Consider the following 20977-nt stretch of genomic DNA (forward strand, 5'->3'; position numbering starts at 1 on the left):
ATTTAAGGTAAGACTGTAATGTACTAGAAGTAATTGGGAAAAAACATTTAACTATTTTTATGGAAGTTTCTAAGTTGTTTCCAAATACAAATGATGAGAAGTGATTTCACTATTGAGAATCATAATGTGGCAAAGATAACTGTGGGCATTAATCTTAGTGGTTTCATTAATGAGCCGTAACAATTTTTTTCCCCTAATGCTGCATTTGAAGGGAATGAAATGCTTTGAACCAGAGAAAGTCATTGTTATTTGTTTAAACACTACAAAATTACCTAAAATATTTATGGAGGTGCTCATTTTGACACCTGCCTGCAGACCATGATGGACAATGAGAAGCACTAATTGCTACCACTTCTGCTTACATTAATGTGACAGATAACATAACTGAGTCATTGGAAAGTGGAAGTGATTGATTCTTGTACTGCCATGCCAAAAGCAATGAATTTGCTAAATTATTTAAATCTCACATCTCATATAATAGTATGCTTATCTTAATGTGACTTTTCTGAAAAATGTCAAGGTTCTTCAGCCACTTCAGCAGCGATTCTTGAATGTGATAAACCAAGAAAACTTTCAGCAGATCTGTCAAGAGGAGGAAGTGAAACAGGAAATCACAGCTACTTTAGAAGCACTCTGTGGCATTGCTGAGGCTACCCAGATTGATAATGTAGCAATTCTCTTCAATTTCCTAATGGACTTCCTTAATAATTGCATTGGATTAATGGAAGTATACAAAAACACACCAGAGACTGTCAATCTCATAATAGAAGTCTTTGTTGAAGTTGCACATAAACAAATTTGCTATCTTGGAGAGGTAAATACATCCATAAGGGGAAGGAGGGGGCAGAGTATGTGTGTGTGCACATGCATGTGTGTAAGTGTGTATACAGTGCTATTCCTTAAAAAAAAAAAAAAAAGTAGTGATTTTTATAGAGAGAAAGAAAGACTATATGGACACATCTGTTAAGGAATTCCTTTGTTGTAAAACATACACTTGCAAAGATTAAAAGCAAGACATTTAGACTAGGGTTTTTTTACCAATAAATTTATCCGCAATTCATCACTAGTCTGACTCTATGGGTGGCAGAAGAGGACAGACAATGTTGAGTATTTTTTTATAACAATATTAAACTTCTCAGAAGTCTAGTCTAGGAGAATTGCAGCACTGTTTTATGTGGCAAATGCATACCATAGAGACACTGCCTTGGTCCTCGACAAGGCATTAATAGATCCCAAGAAGTTAACAGTTAAAATGTTGAGTTTGTGCAGTGCACTTAGATCTTTGCACTGTTGGCTAATTATGTTTTTGCGTCTGGAAGAGTTCCTGCCTATTCCAAACTGGGTATGTACAAACAGCATATTGTGGCTCCAAACTTCTATAACTAAAGTGTGTCCCCAGGGGATTTTGTTGGTAATCTAGTTTGTGAGATTAGTGCGATGTGTCAGTCTGTTCCAAGCCACTCTTGTTGGGATTTTTGTTAAGACTGAGGAATCAAGAAAAGTAATGTTTTGCTCTTTCAATCAGTAGCACATCCATATATGGCTGTAAGTGTTCTTATAGTCTCAGGTGGCGGTTTCCTTGATGATTTTGTTTACAGTTGGTACAAAAGTGGTCATATACTGAAATTAAAATCTTGATGTATTGTCTACCAAGTAATGCCATCTTAGAACAAAGTGTGTCACTTTTAGCATATGGAAGTTTTCTTATTATGTAACATTGTTTTATAGGCCAAAGCCATGAACTTGTATGAGGCCTGCCTAACTCTGCTCCAGGTGTATTCCAAGAATAATCTAGGTCGACAACGGATAGATGTTACAGCAGAAGAAGACCAGTACCAGGATCTCCTTCTTATTATGGAGCTTCTCACTAATCTTCTATCAAAAGAATTCATAGATTTCAGTGATACAGGTATTAAGGAATTGGTGATTGATGAACCACAAGTTGTTTTCTAAACTGTAAGAACCATTTTGGGGCTTGTGTTCAGTCCATATAAAGGAAAAGCTGAAGTTTAGGCTTGACTAGATCCGGATATGAAAATTGCTATTTAAAGTAGCAATGGAAGGACTTTTCACAATATTCTAACATCTGAAATTACTACTGCTGTTATAAAATAAATTGGGGTTGTATAAAACAGCTTGAAATCTGAATGTTGCGAGTCTGAACATGTTGTACCAGCAGTTTTATAACAAAAAGCAGGTAGAGAAGTTGGAGTAGTAAAGTAGTGCTAGAAAGCAGATGGATCGTCTTCTTAGTACGGGATTGAACTTTTGTGAAATGTTGAGCTCATTAAAATTCCACCATGTGAGGGTTTTCTGTATTCCTCTTTCACAGAACATGCTTTATGATTTCTGGGTGTAGTTAAGGGTTCCTTCTTGTATCCCAGCCTGTTACTTTCTTACATGTATTTGCCACGTAAAATTGCAGTTGTATGTTCTGGCAGTTAGCTGTGGTGCATTGCTTTTGAATAAGCCAAACATTTGCATCGTTCATATCTCACAATGTTCTATACACTTTGCACAGATAACAACCCAGGCAGATTCAGTTTGATACCAAGCATATTTTGATATTAATTGCTTTTCTGAGGTACATCTTGAAAGAGAGAGCCTTGTACTCCAAAATGCAGTACATCATTTTATTTTTTCATCATGCATGCACAACACAAGTACAGAACCAGATTTAGACTTTGTCCTTTGAATGGACAACCCAGTGTTATGTAAAGTATTTGCTTTGAGATCTGGATGTTAGTTGTGTGGAAAACACTAAAATACTTACCATGAAATGAAGTAATGTGAATAAAACCTAGATGCAATGCCCAGAGATCAAATGTATTGCAAGTTTTCTACGTACTGCTGCTGACTCAATGCAGGAATTATAAAAGTAAGGTCACTGCCAGTTAATGGGAAACATAGGCCTTAACCTGTAACTGGAGAAAACTTGGCAGCATCCAAACTGCAGAATTTTCTGTATTAACTCTCCCATTTTTTTCTCTTTCTCTTTATAAAAGATATTAAAGCATATGTAAATATATAATATATATAAAAAGTATAAAAATGCAGTAGTATTTTAATCACTATGTGTTTATGTGTGCAGGCATGAAGCAGCTATCACTAGAAACAAATGCAATGTTCTGTAATGGAAGGGAGCCCTCAGTGTCTGAAGTGTTCTGGTTTAGCATGCCATCTGGTACAAGTGATTATGAAATGCTTAGTCCTAATGAATGTAAATATAGAGTGAAGTGACCGCCTCCAGTCACTACATTTCTATTTTAATACAGTGCCTCATGGTTTTTTTGGAGAGAGGGGACTAGTCCTATTTTTAAAAATGTCTGTATTATAAAGAAATGGGACTGTTACTTCAATATGTTTAATCTTCCTTTTATGCAAAATATTTTTTGTCTTTCCTGCAGATGAAGTATTTAGAGGACATGAGCCTGGGCAAGTTACAAATAGATCTGTATCAGCAGCAGATGTGGTCTTATATGGGGTTAATTTAGTTCTGCCTCTAATGTCACAAGATCTGCTGAAGGTAAGTATATTTTTACACAGAGCTGCTAGAATGTGAAAGCTTTATAGTAATGAATTCCCAGAATTTGTTCCTATATGCATTCGACCTCTATAACTTGAATTTTCTAGACTTCCTAAATGTAAACAACTGTTCCATAGTTCTAGATACTCTTTGAAAATAAATACTGTAAGCTGAGAAAATGTATATCTGAAGATCCTAAACAAAACTGTTCTTCTAAAAGCAAGTCTGTTGCAGATCAACAGCCAAACCTGAAATGTGGCTTATGGAGTCCTTTTTCTCATTGTGTCAGAAATGTGACAAGAAGTATAAACTGTGATATTAGTTAAAAGTAACTATTTATTTTCACAATACAGATGGCTTTCAATTGTAGGCATCAGCAGCTTGTCAGTAGAATAGTAAAATATGAAACAATGGGGCAGCAGCATTTCATTGGGTTGCACTGTGTTCATGTTTTCCTTTGAACCCGGGGAACACTTCTGAAGGGTGTCTGAGCTGTCCCCTCTTCACATGGCTTCTCATCTGGTAGCACTTGCTGAGTGCAAGGGCTGTGTCCATTTTAGATCAAACTGAAAATGTACCATGGGAGCCCCTCAATTGTGCTCCAAAGGATTGCAAGGCTTTTACCCCACAGGACTAGATTTATGCACATCTGAAGTAAAACTCCTTTAATTTGTGTAGAGCAGATACCAGACTGCCACCATCAACTGTTTATCTTTAGTAATCATCTTTTATTGTACCACAGTGTTTGTATTTATATAAAGCTGTAGCCATTCTAATTTTTCTTTAGTGCAAAGCATCAGTCCTGTCTCTTTCTACCGTTGAAAATTATGCCAGAAAAGTTATGTGATTGAATCTAAAAATATCATGTTTTTCTTTTGACAGTTTCCATCCCTGTGTAATCAATATTACAAATTAATCACTTTCATATGTGAGATATTCCCTGAGAAAATCCCACAACTTCCAGAGGACCTCTTTAAGAGCCTAATGTACTCACTGGAGTTAGGGATGTCATCGTATCCTTTATAGAGCTTGGGAATGTTTAAAAAAAAAAAACTAAGTTGCTTTTATAAGGACCTGTTAAAAATAACAATTTTTTATCTTTGTTTTTTTTTCTTTCCTCTTTCTATGAATATCTGCATCTATAATTATATATCAGTAATTGACTCTTGCTCTGCTCTCTGGGGATTGAGAGTTTCGCTGTAGTGTCCATTGAGATTCCAACATTTGCTGAATTGCCTCTAACTTGTGGTGCTTGGGCGCAGCCTTTAAGTAGCTTAGCATGTAAGTTTTTTCTGGCAGCCATTCCTGCCTCCTCCATTACTTCATTTCAGAGTGTGTAACTTCATAAGCCTTCAGCTGGTATCCCAAAGCCATTCCTGAATTAGTCTCTCAGCTGGTAATACAAAACATTGCTGCTGTTCTACTGGGCTGGCTCCAGAGCATTTCCTGTCAGGGTGCCAATGGGCTCTCCCTCTCATAATGGGAGTACCATTTTTACTAATCTGTGGCACGTGTCAGAAACAGATGAGCTTGACCATAAGGGACTCTTTCTGAAAATGTTATGTCAGAGAGGGTTATGTTACCTTAAGGCATGTAGCTAATAAAAGAAGGTAATGAAGTTGGAACCTTTTTTCCCCCCTTTTTTCTAGTGTTTTTTTAATTAGCAACTTTGTAGTGAAAAGAAACCTTGAAACATACAAGAATTTCAGATATTTTCTAGTGTCACAGCTGGGTGGTTTGACCACAATTTAATTAAACTCTGACTTCAATTCTTTAACACCAATTATCAGAATGAGCTCAGAGGTTTGCCAGCTCTGTCTGGAGGCTGTAACACCATTAGCAGAACAGTGTGCAAAAGCACAAGAAACAGATTCAACCCTTTTTCTAGCAACGAGGCACTTTCTTAAGGTAAGGCATCTACGTTTTGTGTTACTTTGTTTTTTTGCATAAAGGTAGCATCCAGAGGCCAAACAGTGATCATATCCAGATTAATCAGGATCACACATATAGTAGGAAACAGCCTGTCACCTAAAAAAAAAAAAAAAAAAAAAAAAGGGTAAGAAGAAAAAGGGCATGAAGAACTGAAGATATCGGACTAGAGTACAAAAGAGGATGGAGATGTAGAGGGAACCACTCCATTATTGCCAATAAACAAAAGCCCTGAGTCTCTCAGAATGCAATTTATATATCCATGCTCTGCACTTGAGCTTTGAACTGATTGACACTTCTAGCAGTTACTGTGGAAGCTGTGAACAGAAAGCTTCCAGGATTCTGTGAACTGGAGGCTGGGTAGAGTGCTAAAAGGAAAGGCATGAAAAAGATCATAGCTGGGAACTAGAAAGGAAATGCTGTCATTTATTCAATGTATCTAATGAACTACGTGTTTTCTTAATTCAATATCGCATTCGGTACTTTCCTTTTAGGACTATCCACTTTAATAAATTTTGAAGTGACCTGGTAGCAACCAGGTTCCTACTAACTGGCAACAAAGTAATTGCAGAATTTGTGTACTTATCTTCTGATTTTGTATAGACTTCAGTTTTACCTAAGACAACTTTTCTTACCAAACTGACATGGGGACTTCTGAGGATTGCTCATTAAAAGCTTCCATCAGACAAGCTGAGAGAATGAGAAACTTAAATAATTTTGTCTTTATGTGTCTTCTAAGTTAACATAGTTTTGTTCCTTAATCCTAAATTTTCACTTAATATTACAATATTACTCTTTACTAATCTGTTCCCGGGTTGACTTTCTGTGAGCTATAGGAGTCTCCAAAACTTGAGGAAAAGTTCCATATTTTATTCTGAAAGAGCAAAGGCTTTTTTCATTATTTCTCTGACATATCTGCAGCTTTTGGAGAAAAATATAAGTGATGTCATGTTTCTCTGAAGAACAGTTGATAAAAATCAACAAGAGGTTCCAGTGCTCTGAGATGTGAATTTATGCTGTTAAGCCAAGACTCAACTTCTAAAAGAACTTGGCCTCTACATTACTGGCACCTAAATTCAAAAATAAAAAAAGGGGGCAACAAAGCAAACAGCAACCTTGGATGTTTGTAATACATGTTCATTGTTATTATCAGAAGTGAAGATGAGCTTCAGCAACAAATGCTGGTGAAGTAGAAAGTTAAGTTTACACTTACACAACTACTTCTGTTTTGCAATTTCAGATGGTTTTTGATATGCTGGTACTTCAGAAGCACAATACAGAAATGACAACGGCAGCAGGTGAAGCATTCTACACGTTAGTGTGTTTGCATCAGGTATGGCATTCAGACACACCCTGAAAAGAAGTCATTTGTTAAAGGAGAGTGGTTATTTCTTGTGTCCCTGGTAATCATTTGGGATCATGGAATCATTTGGGTTGGAAGGAGGGACCCTCAGGAGGTCTGCCTGTTTCAGCTGCAGGTCTTTGCATTTGTCCTTTTTGAGTTTCGTGACTTTCCTGTCAGCTCATTGCACCAGCCTGAGTAAGTGTCTCTAAATGTCAGTCCTGGCCTTGAATGCACTGGCTGCACTCCCCAGTTTGGTTTCATCCCCAGACTTGAGAAGAGTGTATTTTCCCTCCCCCTCCAGGTCATTGACTAAAATATTTAACAGGACAAGGTCCAGATGAGAGCTCTCAGTGCCACTTGGAACCAGCTTCCAGGTGGAATATGAGCCATTAACCTCAATCCTTTATAGGCTGATGGTACAGGTGTGTTTTTACACATGTGTTTTTACCCATTTAGACAATAAAATCCCAGCTTGGTTGCAAGGGTGCAGTACACAACTGCGAAAGGCTCACCTTAGGCATCCACTGCACTCGTCTTAGCCATAGATGTAGTCATTTTGTCAAAGAAGGCAGGTTGGTAAAGCATGATTTCCCCTGGGTAAATCCACACTGTCTGTTCTCAGAATCACAGAATATGCTGAATTAGAAGGGACCTGTGAGTATCATCAAGTCCAACTCCTGGCCCTGCACAGGACCATCCCCAAGAATCACACCATGTGCCTGAGAACATTGTCTGAACACTTCTTGAACTCTGTCAGGCTGGTGCTGTTACCACTTCCCTGGGGAGCCTGTTCCAGTGCCCAACCACCCTCTGGGTGAAGAACCTTTTCCTAATACCCAATATAAACTTTCCCTGACAACTTCAGGCCATTCCCTTGGGTTCTGTGACTTTCACCTGCCCAGAAATAATTTCCAAGAGTACTTGCTTCATGATTTTCTTAGTCATTCAAAGATGATAGAGAGCAGCCAGTAATGAATGACATGAACCAGCTTTCTGAACCCTTGGATAGATTCTGTCAGATCTCATGAGCTTGCATGCATCAAGATTTCTCAAGAGATACATGGGTTGATCCTCTTTACTATGCATAATTCCTCTCTTTCTTGAACCCTGTCTCTAGTCACAAAGGTCTGGAAAAACCTGTCAGTAAAGACCAAGGCAAAAGAAAGCATTGATTATTTCAGTCTTACCTCTCGTCTATGATCATTAAATCTTCTATTCCATTCAGCAGTAGAACCCATATTTTCCCTGTTCCTTCTTTTAAAGTACTGGTAAAAGCTGCTTTTTTTGTCTTTGATGTCCTTTGCTAAATTCAACTTTAGCTGAAGTTCATTTTTCTGTCATTGTTTTTGTCCAGACAATGTTTCTTCTTTCCTCCTTTCTAGCTGTTCCTGCTTCTATTTCCTGCATGTGCTGCCCTTGGGCTGGAGTTTAGTCATTAAGTCCCTGCTTAGCTGAATCTGTGTCCTTATTGTTTTCTTCAGTATCTGGACGGACCATTCTTGTGCTTGGACGAGGTTGTCCTTAAAGGCCTGTCAGCTTTCTTGAGCTCTTTTTGTCTTCAGAGCTCACTCCCACAGGATCCCACCCACCTGTCTTGAATAAGGTGACATCTGCTCTCATGATGTCCAGGTTCTTACTTGCCTGTCCTCTTTCCTTGCTTTCCTGAGTATCCTTAACTCCACTATTTAATGATAGCTGAAAGGTTGGCATTAATTACCACATCCCTGACCAGCTCTTACTAGCTGTGAATAGCAGATGCAAAGTCACACCCCTGGGTAGCCCATCTGGTATTTGAGCAAATGTCAGGGAGATAATCTCTTGTAAGTCTGATCTGGAAACTTCCTCAGGTTGCTTAGAGATGACTCAGTCCACTAAAAGCCCTGTTCTGGGGATTTGTAACAAGATCCCACCCCAAAAGATGATGTCATTTTTACTGCTTCTCCTCTGATCATGATCCATAAGCACTCAACTAGATTGCTGCCCAGTCTGTAGAAAACCATCTTTAATTTGAGCTGACTTTTCAAGAAATGTCAATCTTCTGTCATCTTCTTCCTTAAAGAGCTCTAACAAGCTTCCGTCTGTCCCTTGAAACACTCCAGTCATGCCACCTGTCCCACCACATATCAATGCCTGCAGTAAGGTTGCAGCTCTGAACCTGCCCATGGAGCTCTTAGCTCCTTCTGTTTCCAAAGCTGAACACACTTTTATACAGGCATTTCAGGTTGGCCTCCTTTCAGCCTGTTTCACCCTTCCTGGTGAGCACTTTTAAACCCATCACACTTCTTTGTGTTCTTAATACTTTTGGTCTCTCTCTTTACTTATCTACAAGTTGTTACCACCATCCCTCAACATGCCCTTTAAAGCCCTTCTTGCTGGCTTGGCAAGCCTTGGGCAAAGACGATGCTAAGCCACTTTGTCCCATGGATCCTCTCTCTTGTTAGCAGCCCTTATCCCTCAAAGAGGGACTCATGAACATGTAAGAGAAAAGGACCCTGTGATATTTGGTGGCAAATTCTTCTTGTGTCTACCCTTACCCAGCCCCTCATGGGTAGAGTGGAGGGAACTGCCATTCTAACTCCTGTGTCCTTCATTTGTACTCCCAGAGCTCGGTCCCTTTGGACTTGCTTCAGGTGTGTGTTCCTTGGCAGTGTCCTTCCAGTCATCTTTGACATGTTTCTTTGTCTTTTGTTTCTGTCCAAGTAAGCATGAGAGTAAGTAGGAAGCTCTTAGAAAGGAATCTAAGCTCTGTCGCAGGGAAGGGACCCTAGAAAATGGAGAACTTGTGGGAGGAGATGATTGGTGTGGAACATGGGGCAGGCATTAAGAATAAGCCTATGCTAAGAAAGAGCCAGAAGGCCCCTTTGCCTTAAAATGGTTATCTTACTCTGCACTGCAAAGCACTGTACCTTGCTTTGAAGACTTCTTTAGCCTTACTAAAATACCCAGCCTGGATGAAGGATTTTATCTGGTTTAGAGGTAGGTGAAAGGCTGTGAGGACAGGTGAGGAGGTACTGATGGTTTTCTGTCACAGCCTTTATTCTGGCTCTTGTCATGATGAGAGAAGTTGTATATATTGTATCTTTTTTTTTTTTTTTATGTTTAACAGGCTGAATATTCAGAGTTAGTTGAAACATTGCTATCAACTCAACAAGATCCAGTAATTTACCAGCGGTTAGCAGATGCCTTCAACAAGCTTACTGCAAGCAGCACTCCTCCTACACTGGACCGTAAGCAGAAGATGGCCTTCTTAAAGAGTTTAGAAGAATTTATGGCAAATGTTGGTGGACTTCTCTGTGTAAAATAAACAACAGAACTCTATGCCTAATTTAGACCCTTTCTGCAAAATGCACTGAGAAATGCTGAATGCTGACTAAATCTTGTACCTGTCTCTGGGTTCTTTGCAGCCATCTCAGATTCTAGAGAGCCTGGAAGTTTGAACGCAACACCATGGAATAGGAGAGGTCAACTTTGAATCAGCTTTTGCTATTATGTATTAGCTGCAATCTGTCATACTTGGGTGTGGAAGAAAATGAACAGAAAATCTGAATTGAATTTTTTTCCATTTATGTGCAGATATGGGCACAATAAAATAAATGCAGTGCCTTTCCCCCTGCACTGGTTTAAAATATGAGTGGTCATATAAACACACAGATTTCTTTTCTACCCAAAATCATGTTAGAGTGTGATGCAGATACATATAAAGCTCTAAACAGTTTAGCTGATTTTAAGCTTTATTTTTCCTCTCTTAAAGTTTGAGTTTGTGTTCCAATGGGGAAGAAAAACCAAATGGTATTTTAACTTGTGTTTAGTTCTGTTCTTCTACGTCAATCTGACATTGCAGGTTGAATGCAATGCAGGTTTTTACATTATGTTCTGCTGCCTAAAGTTCAGAGAGAAAAAAAGGTGTATATTTTTGTTCCCCTAAAATGAACTTTAGGAACTGTAGCCATTTCATTGCCTTAATTTAAAAGAAAAAAAAAAAGCTCATATACTTTAGGTAAGAAATTTAAGGCAAGATTTAAGGCAAGATATTACTCTTCAGAGTTGGTTTAGGATGTTGGCACTGAGCTGCTGTGTACCTTTTGCAGCCCTTCATGTTGACGTGTTGTTTTGGAATGAGTGTCTAATGCAAGGTTCATGTGTAGTTTTACTTTCAGTATCTGTTTTGATTCTCACCTGGGTTGCACGCAACTGCAATGTATTTCTACACTGAACTGTTTGCTTAAGCAATAACAACCCAAAAGGTGTGAATTACTGGCAAACTTTACAAAGTTGGGGCATTAGCTAAAACAATTATGCTAGCACAGGGGCATCAAACCCTTTTACTCAAGCATGTCTGACTCCAGTGGGGAAGGGTAATTGGGAAGTCTAGTGCTGTAGGAGATTTTTGTTTTTGCTGAATCTAGCCCCACTTCTGCAGAGGTCTCCCAGCTGCTCTGCTCTTGCTTGGTTTTTTTATATCAGCACTTAAGCTTTTATCATAGCAGAATATAGTGCCCTGAGTATAAAGAACCAACAAGGGAGAGCAGCACATGACTATGAAAGCAAGGCCTGCTTTGTCTCCTGTCATGAGCCAGAGGAAACTGAAGCAAACACAAATGCTGCATGTCTAGTAAAATTATTTCTGTGGAAATACACAGAGGCAGAAGTGGGCCCTTCCATTTAAGATCTGTGCTAGATTATGCTGTTGAAAATTTCCCATGTGTTTTTAAAATTTATATAAAAAGTCTGGTATACACCTTTATATGGCTATGTAGAGCTTCGTGTTTGCAATTCTGTGCCATTTTTCAGCTATTCATCTCAAAATTACTCACAATAGCCAGAATCTCACAACAGATGCAAATCTCTAATACTGTGCTATGTGATCTAAGGCTCTTCTTCTTTTTTTTTTTTTTTAAGTTAAATCTGTAAGTGTCTCAAGCATGGATCTACAAGGCCAAAAATGCCATCTCTTTATTATACTTTTCTCTTTTAATTGATGTGAAAACTGGGCAAGGGCAGATTTACACATTACAAAGTGACCACAAAACTTCTTAGATAATAGCGTACCTTCCCAGATAGTATTTTATTTCTAAGATTTTGCGTAGTATTTTAGAACAGGGGTATTGCTCTCAATTTTTTATTGAAGCTCTAGTGCTTTTCTTTAAAGGATTTCTTGACTGTGCACTTGCACAAAATACAATGATCCTGGCAGATCATTCTGTTTCAAACTGTAGTGATGGCTGAATTTTTATTTTTAAATTGGGGTTTGCTGTTTTTGGAACTGCTTCTGGAGTTTTTCTGAGTTTGTACATTGGATGGGACAGAAGTTCTGAAACCTCATTTTTTTCAGATGAAGGGCACTGAAGCCTGGGAACATCGGCAGCAGTAGGAGCTGCTGGTGTGTTATGAAGTGCTTGATGTCAGATATCCAGACTGAAGTCTTCAAAGAGATCATAGCGAATATTCCATGGTTTGGGTCTGACTAACTGATACACTCAGTCATCCTTTTTAACTAGCTCTGTCACTATTGTTTAATTAATCTTAAAGCTGGCTCACTATTTAAAAATATTTATTAACTTTAAAGTTTTGAAATCCCCTTGCATATTGTGATGAATGGGAGCACAAATTGAGTTTGTATTCTGGGCAAAGTAATGTGCATGCCCATTATTTTTCTTGTCAGGCCCACTGTGTTGTAACAATAAGAGACACACAGCATCTTTTGAGTATCAAGACATCAGCTAAAGTATGAACACTTACTTTCAAAGACTAGTTTTAAGGGTGGTTTAAAAATTTCCTTTGACCTTCATTTAAAAATAATATTATGTGTTAAAGGAAAACTGTCCTAGTAAGGGTTTGGAGTTTTTTGTAATTTTCCTGCTTGATGTTACACTTTCCTGTTTTTTAATTTTTCTTTCATTCTCATATATTCAACAGGGATCTTTCCATGCCTTTTTATGTTTCTTTTAGAGCAATGCTAAGATGTCTGTGCTTAGTGACATCCATGAAATGGTTGCAAAGGCTTCTGGGAATAAGTCCTGTTCATTCATACTCCTGCTGGCTTGGTGACTGCTTCTACCTGAGCTATTTGGCTTCTGTATCCCTACCAAAAAAAAAAAAAAAAAAAAAAGAAAAGAATCTTCTGTGAACTTCTACACATCCAGTTGCTGTAAATCTGGATGTGAAAGCACACTGAGGTCCACAGGAAAGACTCATAGACTGTTTGTAGTGAACACTGAGAGCTGACTCCACATAAGTGTTCTGAAAGTTTTATAGCATCATTGCATTGACTTTCCATTCACTGTGCAAAGTGAATAATGGTTCTAAAAATGCACCTGTTTTTTGAAGGAAGAAAAAAGACAATTCAAACCGAATTATAAATGCTGCGTGATATAATTGTAACAAATATATTTGTCTAGACTCTTCTTGCTAAAACAGATTATTAGACCAGTGTTTTCAGTCTGAGACTAGAAATTAAGTAGCTTCTTTCCCATTTTGCCAGCTCCTTCCCCATTATAATAGTTAGTTCTAATGCTGGCATAATAATTTTCTGTTGTTCAACCTATAGTTTTCAACACTGACAAGCATGACCATTGAGTTCAATCATAAAATTCAAGACCTTGTTGAAAGCACAGATACATAGGGACAGGGAGAAGTGGACTGGATGCATGAAACTTCCACTTTCATGTGCATTTATGCCTTAATTCGCTTCACTGAATTACCGCCAGAATCTGCTACTTTTTGCCCAGAGGTTTGTGTTTCACTGTTTAGTGATAAAAGGGCTCACCTTTTTTCTCAGGAATGAGAAACTTGTTTTCTCAGCATGTCCAAATCCTACTAGTTAAAAGAGAGGGGTTTGAATTGGAGTCATCGCTTTCATAGTGAGTAGAACTCACTAAAGCCCCAGTGTTTGTCTGGGCAAATCCCTTTATGTCTAAGCCATGTAGTTCTAGAAAATAAGCTTGCTCAGAGCAGTCAGTTGTCCATTTAAAATCTAGTTCTTTAAAAGGGAAAGCGAATTCTAATTTGTGATCTGTAAAACTATTAAAAAATACAAATTTGCAGCATTTTGCTTGTAAAACACTTCAAGTAATTTCAGGTTTGGTTAAGTAATTACATAAGAAGGGGTGTTTTTTTTATGGAAGTAGCTTGATGAATATAAGCGCAGGAGTAGGAGCCAGGCTCCTCTAATTTTGTAATGTTTTTCCACTGGATCCTCGGTGGCCATTGGCAAGTCACTAGAACTGTATTGTTGTTAAAGTAGCATTAACACCTACCTACCTCACAGGGATGTTGTGAGGATTAGCTTATGCCTGTAAAATGCATTGAGGATCTGAGATGCTATGTAAATATTATATACTTTAATTTTAGTTTTGTGAGGTGTAAGATTTACTGTAATGAAAACAGAAGATTTTCGTAATTGTAAAGCCCAGTAGCGGCAGCAGTGGTGCAGTATTCCCAGGACTGATCTACTGCAGTACAGTCATGCTTGCTGTAAATTGTAATTATTTTAATTACAGCCAATTGGAATGGCGGCTTCTTCTTAAATAAGGTGAGATTCCCCACCAGTGTGCCTCAGTTCTGATCTACAGAGGGAGAGGACAGTTGTTGGTTATTCAGGCTTCGGTGCCTCTGCTTGTGACAAGTGCTGCTTGTGGTGGTAGGGTTTTTGTTTGGTTTACTTTTGGTTTTTTTACATTTTTCTGCAAAGAACAAACACCACTCATTTCTCCCATGTCTGTTCCAGTCACTCAGTATAACCAAAGTCTAATGATTACAATTAAAATTTTAAAAGCCAGCCCTGCTCCCCCACCCCCCATAAATTTGCATTTGAGTAGATTGTGCTCTGTTTTCAGTAAATTAGATTAATGTTTTCTAGCACTGATCATGAAGCAAATCATGAAGTATGTTTTGCTCTAGAGCCTCAAGCTCTCAGCTATCTTATAAAACCCTTTTTTCAGTGTGAGATTTCTTGGGGCCTTAGAAACTGAGAAGTAAGATACCCCTTTTAATTCATTAAAGAGAAGGCTTTCCCTTCTCTTTAATGAATTAAAAATGATTCTGCTTTTTCATTTCTTCCCATTCCCTATTCTGCTTTTCCTGTCCTTTTAAGCCACTCTTAAGCTGATTTGGAAGGCCCTTCCAACCTCAAGAGAAAGATACTATCCATGTAATTTTCCAGTCTGTTACAGCTTGATACTTGAAATTGATGAAAACCTCTCTAATAGCATTCCCCACACATTTGAATCTCCCATTGAACCATTCTGGAGTTTTTAATTAGAAAAAAATAGACCTATATTATTTGTTCTCTTTGTGCAAAATAAGGAACCTCCATGCAGTGAACATGCAGTTTTAAGGCAATAAATGCTAGTACTGCTGTTGGTCAGGTGTGTAAATATTTTAAATGTGTCATTCAGTACTGTGTTGAGTTTATATATTAAAAACACAGGGAGTGAAGTGCTAGTTGATTTCAAGTATTGTTTTACCTGTACAGTTGAAGATATGAAGTTGCATAGAAGTATTTCACAGTTTATTGCAATAAGACTTGGGAAATGGTTGTGTAATCAAGCCTTATCACGACTGAATTTTCAATTTTGGAACGATCACTTTGTGTATTTTTAAGATCCATAAGCAGGAAGAGGATAAAATTGTTTTCCACTAAAGACTTTTATTATTTTGTTTTGGCCATGTGTGATTTGTGTGTATTCTTGTTTAATATTTTTCTAAAATCTCACCTGTGTTGAATCCCTGAAAAAGCATTTGTTATACTTCCTTACAGTGGAAACATAAATAGGAACATTATGAAAGCTTAGGCTACACCTTTCGCTCTTTGGCTACAGTGAATGCACAGTAATTAGATTAAAAGTTGGTGGAGTAACTTTAGTTTACATCAGCACTTAAGGAATGAGTTTGTCCATCAACAGAAAAAAGTGTGATTAGGGGTGCCACAGGAGTATCTCACACTGGACTGCAATTACCAGAAGCGGCTGTGAATATACAATCAAATTAATCTTTTCCCCCATCTTCCAAAAGAAGTTTTAACAGTGACTTTTCAGGTCACTATTATCAGTGGTATTTGTCTACTCAAAAGGAATACTGATTTCTGGGTCTTTAATTTGTGTGAGAGTGTGTGTGTGTATTTAATCTAAACAGTTTTTATGATGATATCTGGCACAGAATTCTCCAAACTCATAATCTGTTCCCATGTTAGGAACATCTAACAGTATGTTACTTCATGGATATCAGAGAAGTTCAGTTACAGGCAGCAGTTCCTAATGTGCTATAATACAATTACATTTAGATAAACTACAGCTATTTTCTTTTGTTCCTCTCTTACTTCCATGCACTCACATCATTTAGAAAAGAAAAAAAAGCTTCACAAATCCTGAAAGTAAAACTACGCAACAACTATGGTGGTGACAGCTTGCTATATATCTTGGCTGTATGTATCACTAGAATTTTACTGGTTTCAAAAGCAAGATTATGCAGTTATATATTTCTATTGGCATGGTCTAGTTCAGTGAATATTTTGGGGAAGGACAGAAACATTTAAAGTCATTTTGAGGAAATTCCTGAAAGCAATTGGTAAGACTAACAGCAGCGTATCCAAGAGCCTTTCATGTAGAAAGTGGAACTATTCTGCTTTACCTTAAATACAAGTTCTGGAATAAACTTGAATGATTTGGGTACAAAGCCTTTATTCACAGTTGTTTGTCTAAGTATACACAAACCCCATCAATTTTGCCTTTATGAAACTTATATTGGCTTCAGTTGCGCATGGTGGAGTTGGTGGTGGACTTTTTCCTTCAGTGATTTGCCATGTCTTATAAACAGAAAAGTAGGAAAGCACAACCCTCCAAGTGCAATTTGTCTGGTCGGCCAACCAAGGAGCAGGTTGTACATGACCTGGAAGAGGGAAGGAGGAGGAGGAGGAGAAGAAAGTGATAACTTTGCAATCTTATCTGGAGAAAGAAAAATAGATCAATCTACAAGATACAAGTGTTATCCCGTAACTTTTAACCCATGTCATCTTGAAAGGGATTAGTAAAAGTCTGCCATTTTATCAACACGTTGGTTGGGGAAAAGAGAGTACTGTTTTGGAATTCTCTGAAATGAAATGTGATACTATCAGTGTGAGTTTTGTTGATTAAATAATAAATTCCTCTTTATTTTGGAAAACATTCCAGACAAATCTCTATATCCAAAGAGAACAAAGAAGCTACCCACTGTGACTGATACATAATTCACTACTAGTTTTTCTCCTGTCTATATTTGAATCTTGTGGAACAGCTGTTTTCACTTTAACATCTGTTAGATGGTATCGGATTTGATTTTCCTGACATGCCATGTTGCCTTTGCAAGTTAGAGTAAAGCAAAGCTATGGGTGTGATGTACTTCCCTTTTTCTTCCCCTCCGTGTCTGGCCTACTGTTACTGGTTGTAAAGACATGTATGTTTGATTTGCTTTAACTTATTGTTTTGGATGCTGCAGTTTAGGTTTGTGGCATATTCAAACTGCTTCCGGTCTTTGTGTTTGGTGTTCCCTGAATGAGTTATCAATAGACTCCAACACAAGTATTGATTTGAAAGCCTCGTTGGTAACTTGGTTTAATAAGCTGTCAGGACATTTGCTTTAGTTTCGGAACGGCACCAATACTGCTAATGGTTATTTGTTTTTGAAATGATTGTTGTAACTCACAAAAAAAACCCCCAAAGCCAAAAGCCCACCACCACACTGTGGAATCTTTAGGATGATCACCGATGTCCTCACGTAAGATCAACACTGCTTTGGGGAAAGCTTATATTCTTCTGCCACTTTAAGGAAAGACTGTTCTTCTGAAGTACTTTTTGCCTGCTTTTAGGCTGTTATGCACTTTCATGATTTCTTAACAAACTACTGTTAAAATGTACTGTAACATGGATTTTGATAAGCGCACATGTATTTAAACAATTCACTCAGCCTCAGGAAAGCTGGAAAAATTGGATACCTGTTTTGTATCTTGGTTAAAATGTTTGTTACCTGCATCCCTTAAGATGGCCAGATAATGTCTAGATCCTGCGAGTGTAACTATTTAAAATACCAGTATAGTCTGTAAAAGGAGGACAGTGTAATTTTGCTTTAGGGACAGAGAAAAGGGTGTCCTTCTCTTATTTTTCTTAGAGGTATATATAGTCTGAATTGGAGTTTCAAAAGCAGAAAGCAGTAATAAACCCCATTTACTGTTCAGGAAAAGAAATGTTTTCTTTCATAACACTATCTGATTTCTATTTTCTTCCTTCTCCTTAAAGAGCGTGTGTGAAAAAAGTGCAGAGGTATGTCTAGGAAAAACTGTAAAATCTGCTGCTGTATATGTTTGCTACTTGACTGCATTTTCTGTTCCACTTTAATTTTACTGGTTTTGCTAAATATATTTTATATATTTTCCTTCCTGCTTCTTGTGATGGCAGAGTGATTACATCTTTTGGGGGGAAAAGCAAAAACAACCACGACAAGGCTTTGGGGCCAGAAAATGCCATGAAGGTTGGATGTTGCCCTGTATCTTGGGACATTTTTTGAGAGAACTGTGTAAGTTGGAAGCCATGGTAAAATCTATAGGGATGTGAAAATGTACAAAAGTATAGATACTGGTAATTCTGTTGAAGGGTTGGGGGTTTTCTTTCAAATACTTGTAAACTCTGTTTTAAATGTCAATACCACTAGGTGGTATTAAGTGACTAGTGGTCACTTATGAAGAGCATTTTTCTATCTGAAAGCTGTAGCCCTCTTTGTGAACCCTGAGTCACTTCCAAGAGATGCACAAAGCCTGGCAAAAGAGAAAGAAGTTGCAGGGATCATGTATCACTGTCATGTTTCTAAGATTTATATCTCCATAGAGAAAGAGTTGGGACTACGTGACCTGCTTGAAGATGAAAGCTTACTACTGTACTTGAATTCATGGAGTGACTGCAAGCTTTTAAGAGGCTGACTGCCAGTCTGTCTTCATGTTGTGCCACAAGGTCTTGGGAAGCTGTAGTGCACCTGCCCTGCTCCAACACACGTTTGATTCTCCATCTCTAGGGGGAACAGCTTGGGAGTGAAAGTGCTTTGATTACAAAGATGAGGTGTTGGAAGTTGTTCTCCAACTAGAATATTTCCACTTTGCTATTTTCCATCATCAGAAGTAGGATTATGTTGACATTAACTAGAAATAATCCTTGTATGGTTGTAAAGCATTGCATGCTTGGCTGCCTTCCAAAACAATGTGCAGTTGGTTTGCCAGCCCTAAACATGTTGAGGGGTTTTTCCGGGAAAAAGCTAATAGAAGTTTTTTAGACTTAATGGCAACAGGAAAGATTCTACAATTAGAATTTAATAATCTATTTTAATATTAATTAAAGCTGGTTATCCTTTTCATATGGCTATGGCTTGTGCTATGGTGAGAACAAAACTACAGAATTTCATCAGTAGAGAAAAAATACAATAGAGTAAAAATAAAAACTCAAACACCAAAACAGAAAAAGCCTTGTGAGTAAGAAGTTGCTATTGCTTTCCAGGGTAGAACTGTATTTTTGAACACTGCTTTTGATCTAGCAAATGCATTAGTGAAGAGGCAGTGGTCTGTGTCATCAGGTTTGTCTCAAGGACACCAGTATCACTGCTGTGTGACATGGCTCTGTCAGTGACAGGACAGGGGAGATAGTTTAACTAGAAATACCTGTCTGCAAAAAATATGAGGGAACAATAAAACCCAATTGTTAATAAGAAATTTCTTTCAGGGTCCACTTTACAGGTGTTCCTGTGTTTGTGGTTCATTTGTCCTCACATCCCAAAGAAACTGCAGCAAGAGATAACCTGGGTTATTTCCTTCCTACAGGGTCACTTGAGCTCCTTTGGAGCTTTCCTTCTAGAATTGTCTTGTAACAGGATTCAAGCAAGGTTTTGAGCTGTTTGCTGCCAAGTAGTATCTGATATCATAACCTAAATAATGTCACCCTGCCCACCCCCCAAGCCACCACACAGCCTTGTGCCCTTATGTGATTTGTTTAACCGTTTTGGTGAGGAGGAATTGCTTGTCAAGGGGCAGACTGCTGCTCTGGGAAATCTGGACTGAGAGTAGGTGTCATCCCAGTCTCATTTCTACTTTCATTTTTCATGTAAAATGCCTTACAAACATGCATGAAATAGGAAAATTACTGAAGTGTCACTTCACTGTAATATCTAAACCACATTTCTTGCTGCACTCAGTAGTGCTATGCAGGCATCAAGACAACTGTGACTTTGCACAATGCAGGGAAAAGGGATTGGTTTGCTTGTTTTAAATTACAGCAGTGGTGGTAGCCTGAATAGATATGGATGCACTCCACGTGAGACAGTCTTCTGTGCTGGGATGAAGACTTGTTTTACCAAGAACTTTCAAAGATAGAGTGGCTAATGCACTGAATGCCAGATCCAGACTGCAAAAGAAGTCTTTTTAAAAGAAATGAAAATGCCCATAGTTCTCTACTGCCGTGGAAAGCCTTGTTTCCACATGAGAGAGAGTTTAAAATATGGAGATCTGAAGGAAAAATTGGCCTGAAGGGAGCCTATAAGAAAGATGGAGAGAAACTTTCTACAAGGGCATGTTAGTGACAGGACAAGGGGGAATGGCTTCAAACTGAATGCAAGTAGGTTTAGATTAGATATTAGGAAGAAATTATTTACTGTGACAGTGGTGAGGCTCTGGAACAAGTTGCTCAGAGAAGCTGTGGATGCCTGATCCCTGGAAGTGTTCAAAGACAGATTGGATGGGGCTTGCAGCAACCTGGGATAGCGAAAGGTGTTCCTGCCCATGGCAGTGGGGTGGTAACTAGATGATCTTTAAGGACCCTTCCAACCCAAACCATTCTATGAGTTTATGAAGTTAAACAAAGAAGATATTTTAAAACTTGCTATCTTTTGAAAGCATCTAAGAATCAGCTTGACTTCTGTTTGTACGCAAGAAAGGGAGCTTATTCGGGCTTGCTAATGTTTAACAGAAATGGAGAGCCTGGACAGGAGAGTCAGATGTAGAAAAACAGTTTGGGGCACTGGGCTGCAGTGCAAGGCAGAAGCTCGTGGCTGGTGAACACCTGACATCTAACTCGAGGGGCCCCTGTGCTCGCCCAGTCTGACAGGCCGGACGCCTGTGGCTGTCTCGCCGCCCAGCTCAGGCTCCGGTACCAGTGTGAGATATCCCAGCC

General features: G+C 38.4%; 2 protein-coding genes across 2 annotated transcripts in view; both read left to right on the plus strand.

The window, feature by feature from the left end:
• Window positions 1-10575, plus strand: part of XPO4 (exportin 4) — a 53190-nt gene extending 42615 nt beyond the window's left edge. The window contains exons 16-22 of the mRNA XM_008630988.2: window positions 521-814; window positions 1729-1909; window positions 3408-3526; window positions 4409-4539; window positions 5317-5434; window positions 6696-6788; window positions 9907-10575. Coding sequence (XP_008629210.1) covers window positions 521-814; window positions 1729-1909; window positions 3408-3526; window positions 4409-4539; window positions 5317-5434; window positions 6696-6788; window positions 9907-10104 — 1134 coding nt within the window. The 3' untranslated portion in view covers window positions 10105-10575. The remainder of the gene's footprint in view (window positions 1-520; window positions 815-1728; window positions 1910-3407; window positions 3527-4408; window positions 4540-5316; window positions 5435-6695; window positions 6789-9906) is intronic.
• EEF1AKMT1 (eukaryotic translation elongation factor 1 alpha lysine methyltransferase 1) overlaps window positions 1-20977 on the plus strand; it is a 169224-nt gene that overhangs the window by 137065 nt on the left and 11182 nt on the right. The window lies entirely within an intron of this gene.

The sequence above is a fragment of the Corvus brachyrhynchos genome, unplaced genomic scaffold (genome assembly GCF_000691975.1).
Source record: "Corvus brachyrhynchos isolate BGI_N302 unplaced genomic scaffold, ASM69197v1 scaffold363, whole genome shotgun sequence".
Classification (NCBI taxonomy): Eukaryota; Metazoa; Chordata; class Aves; order Passeriformes; family Corvidae; genus Corvus; species Corvus brachyrhynchos.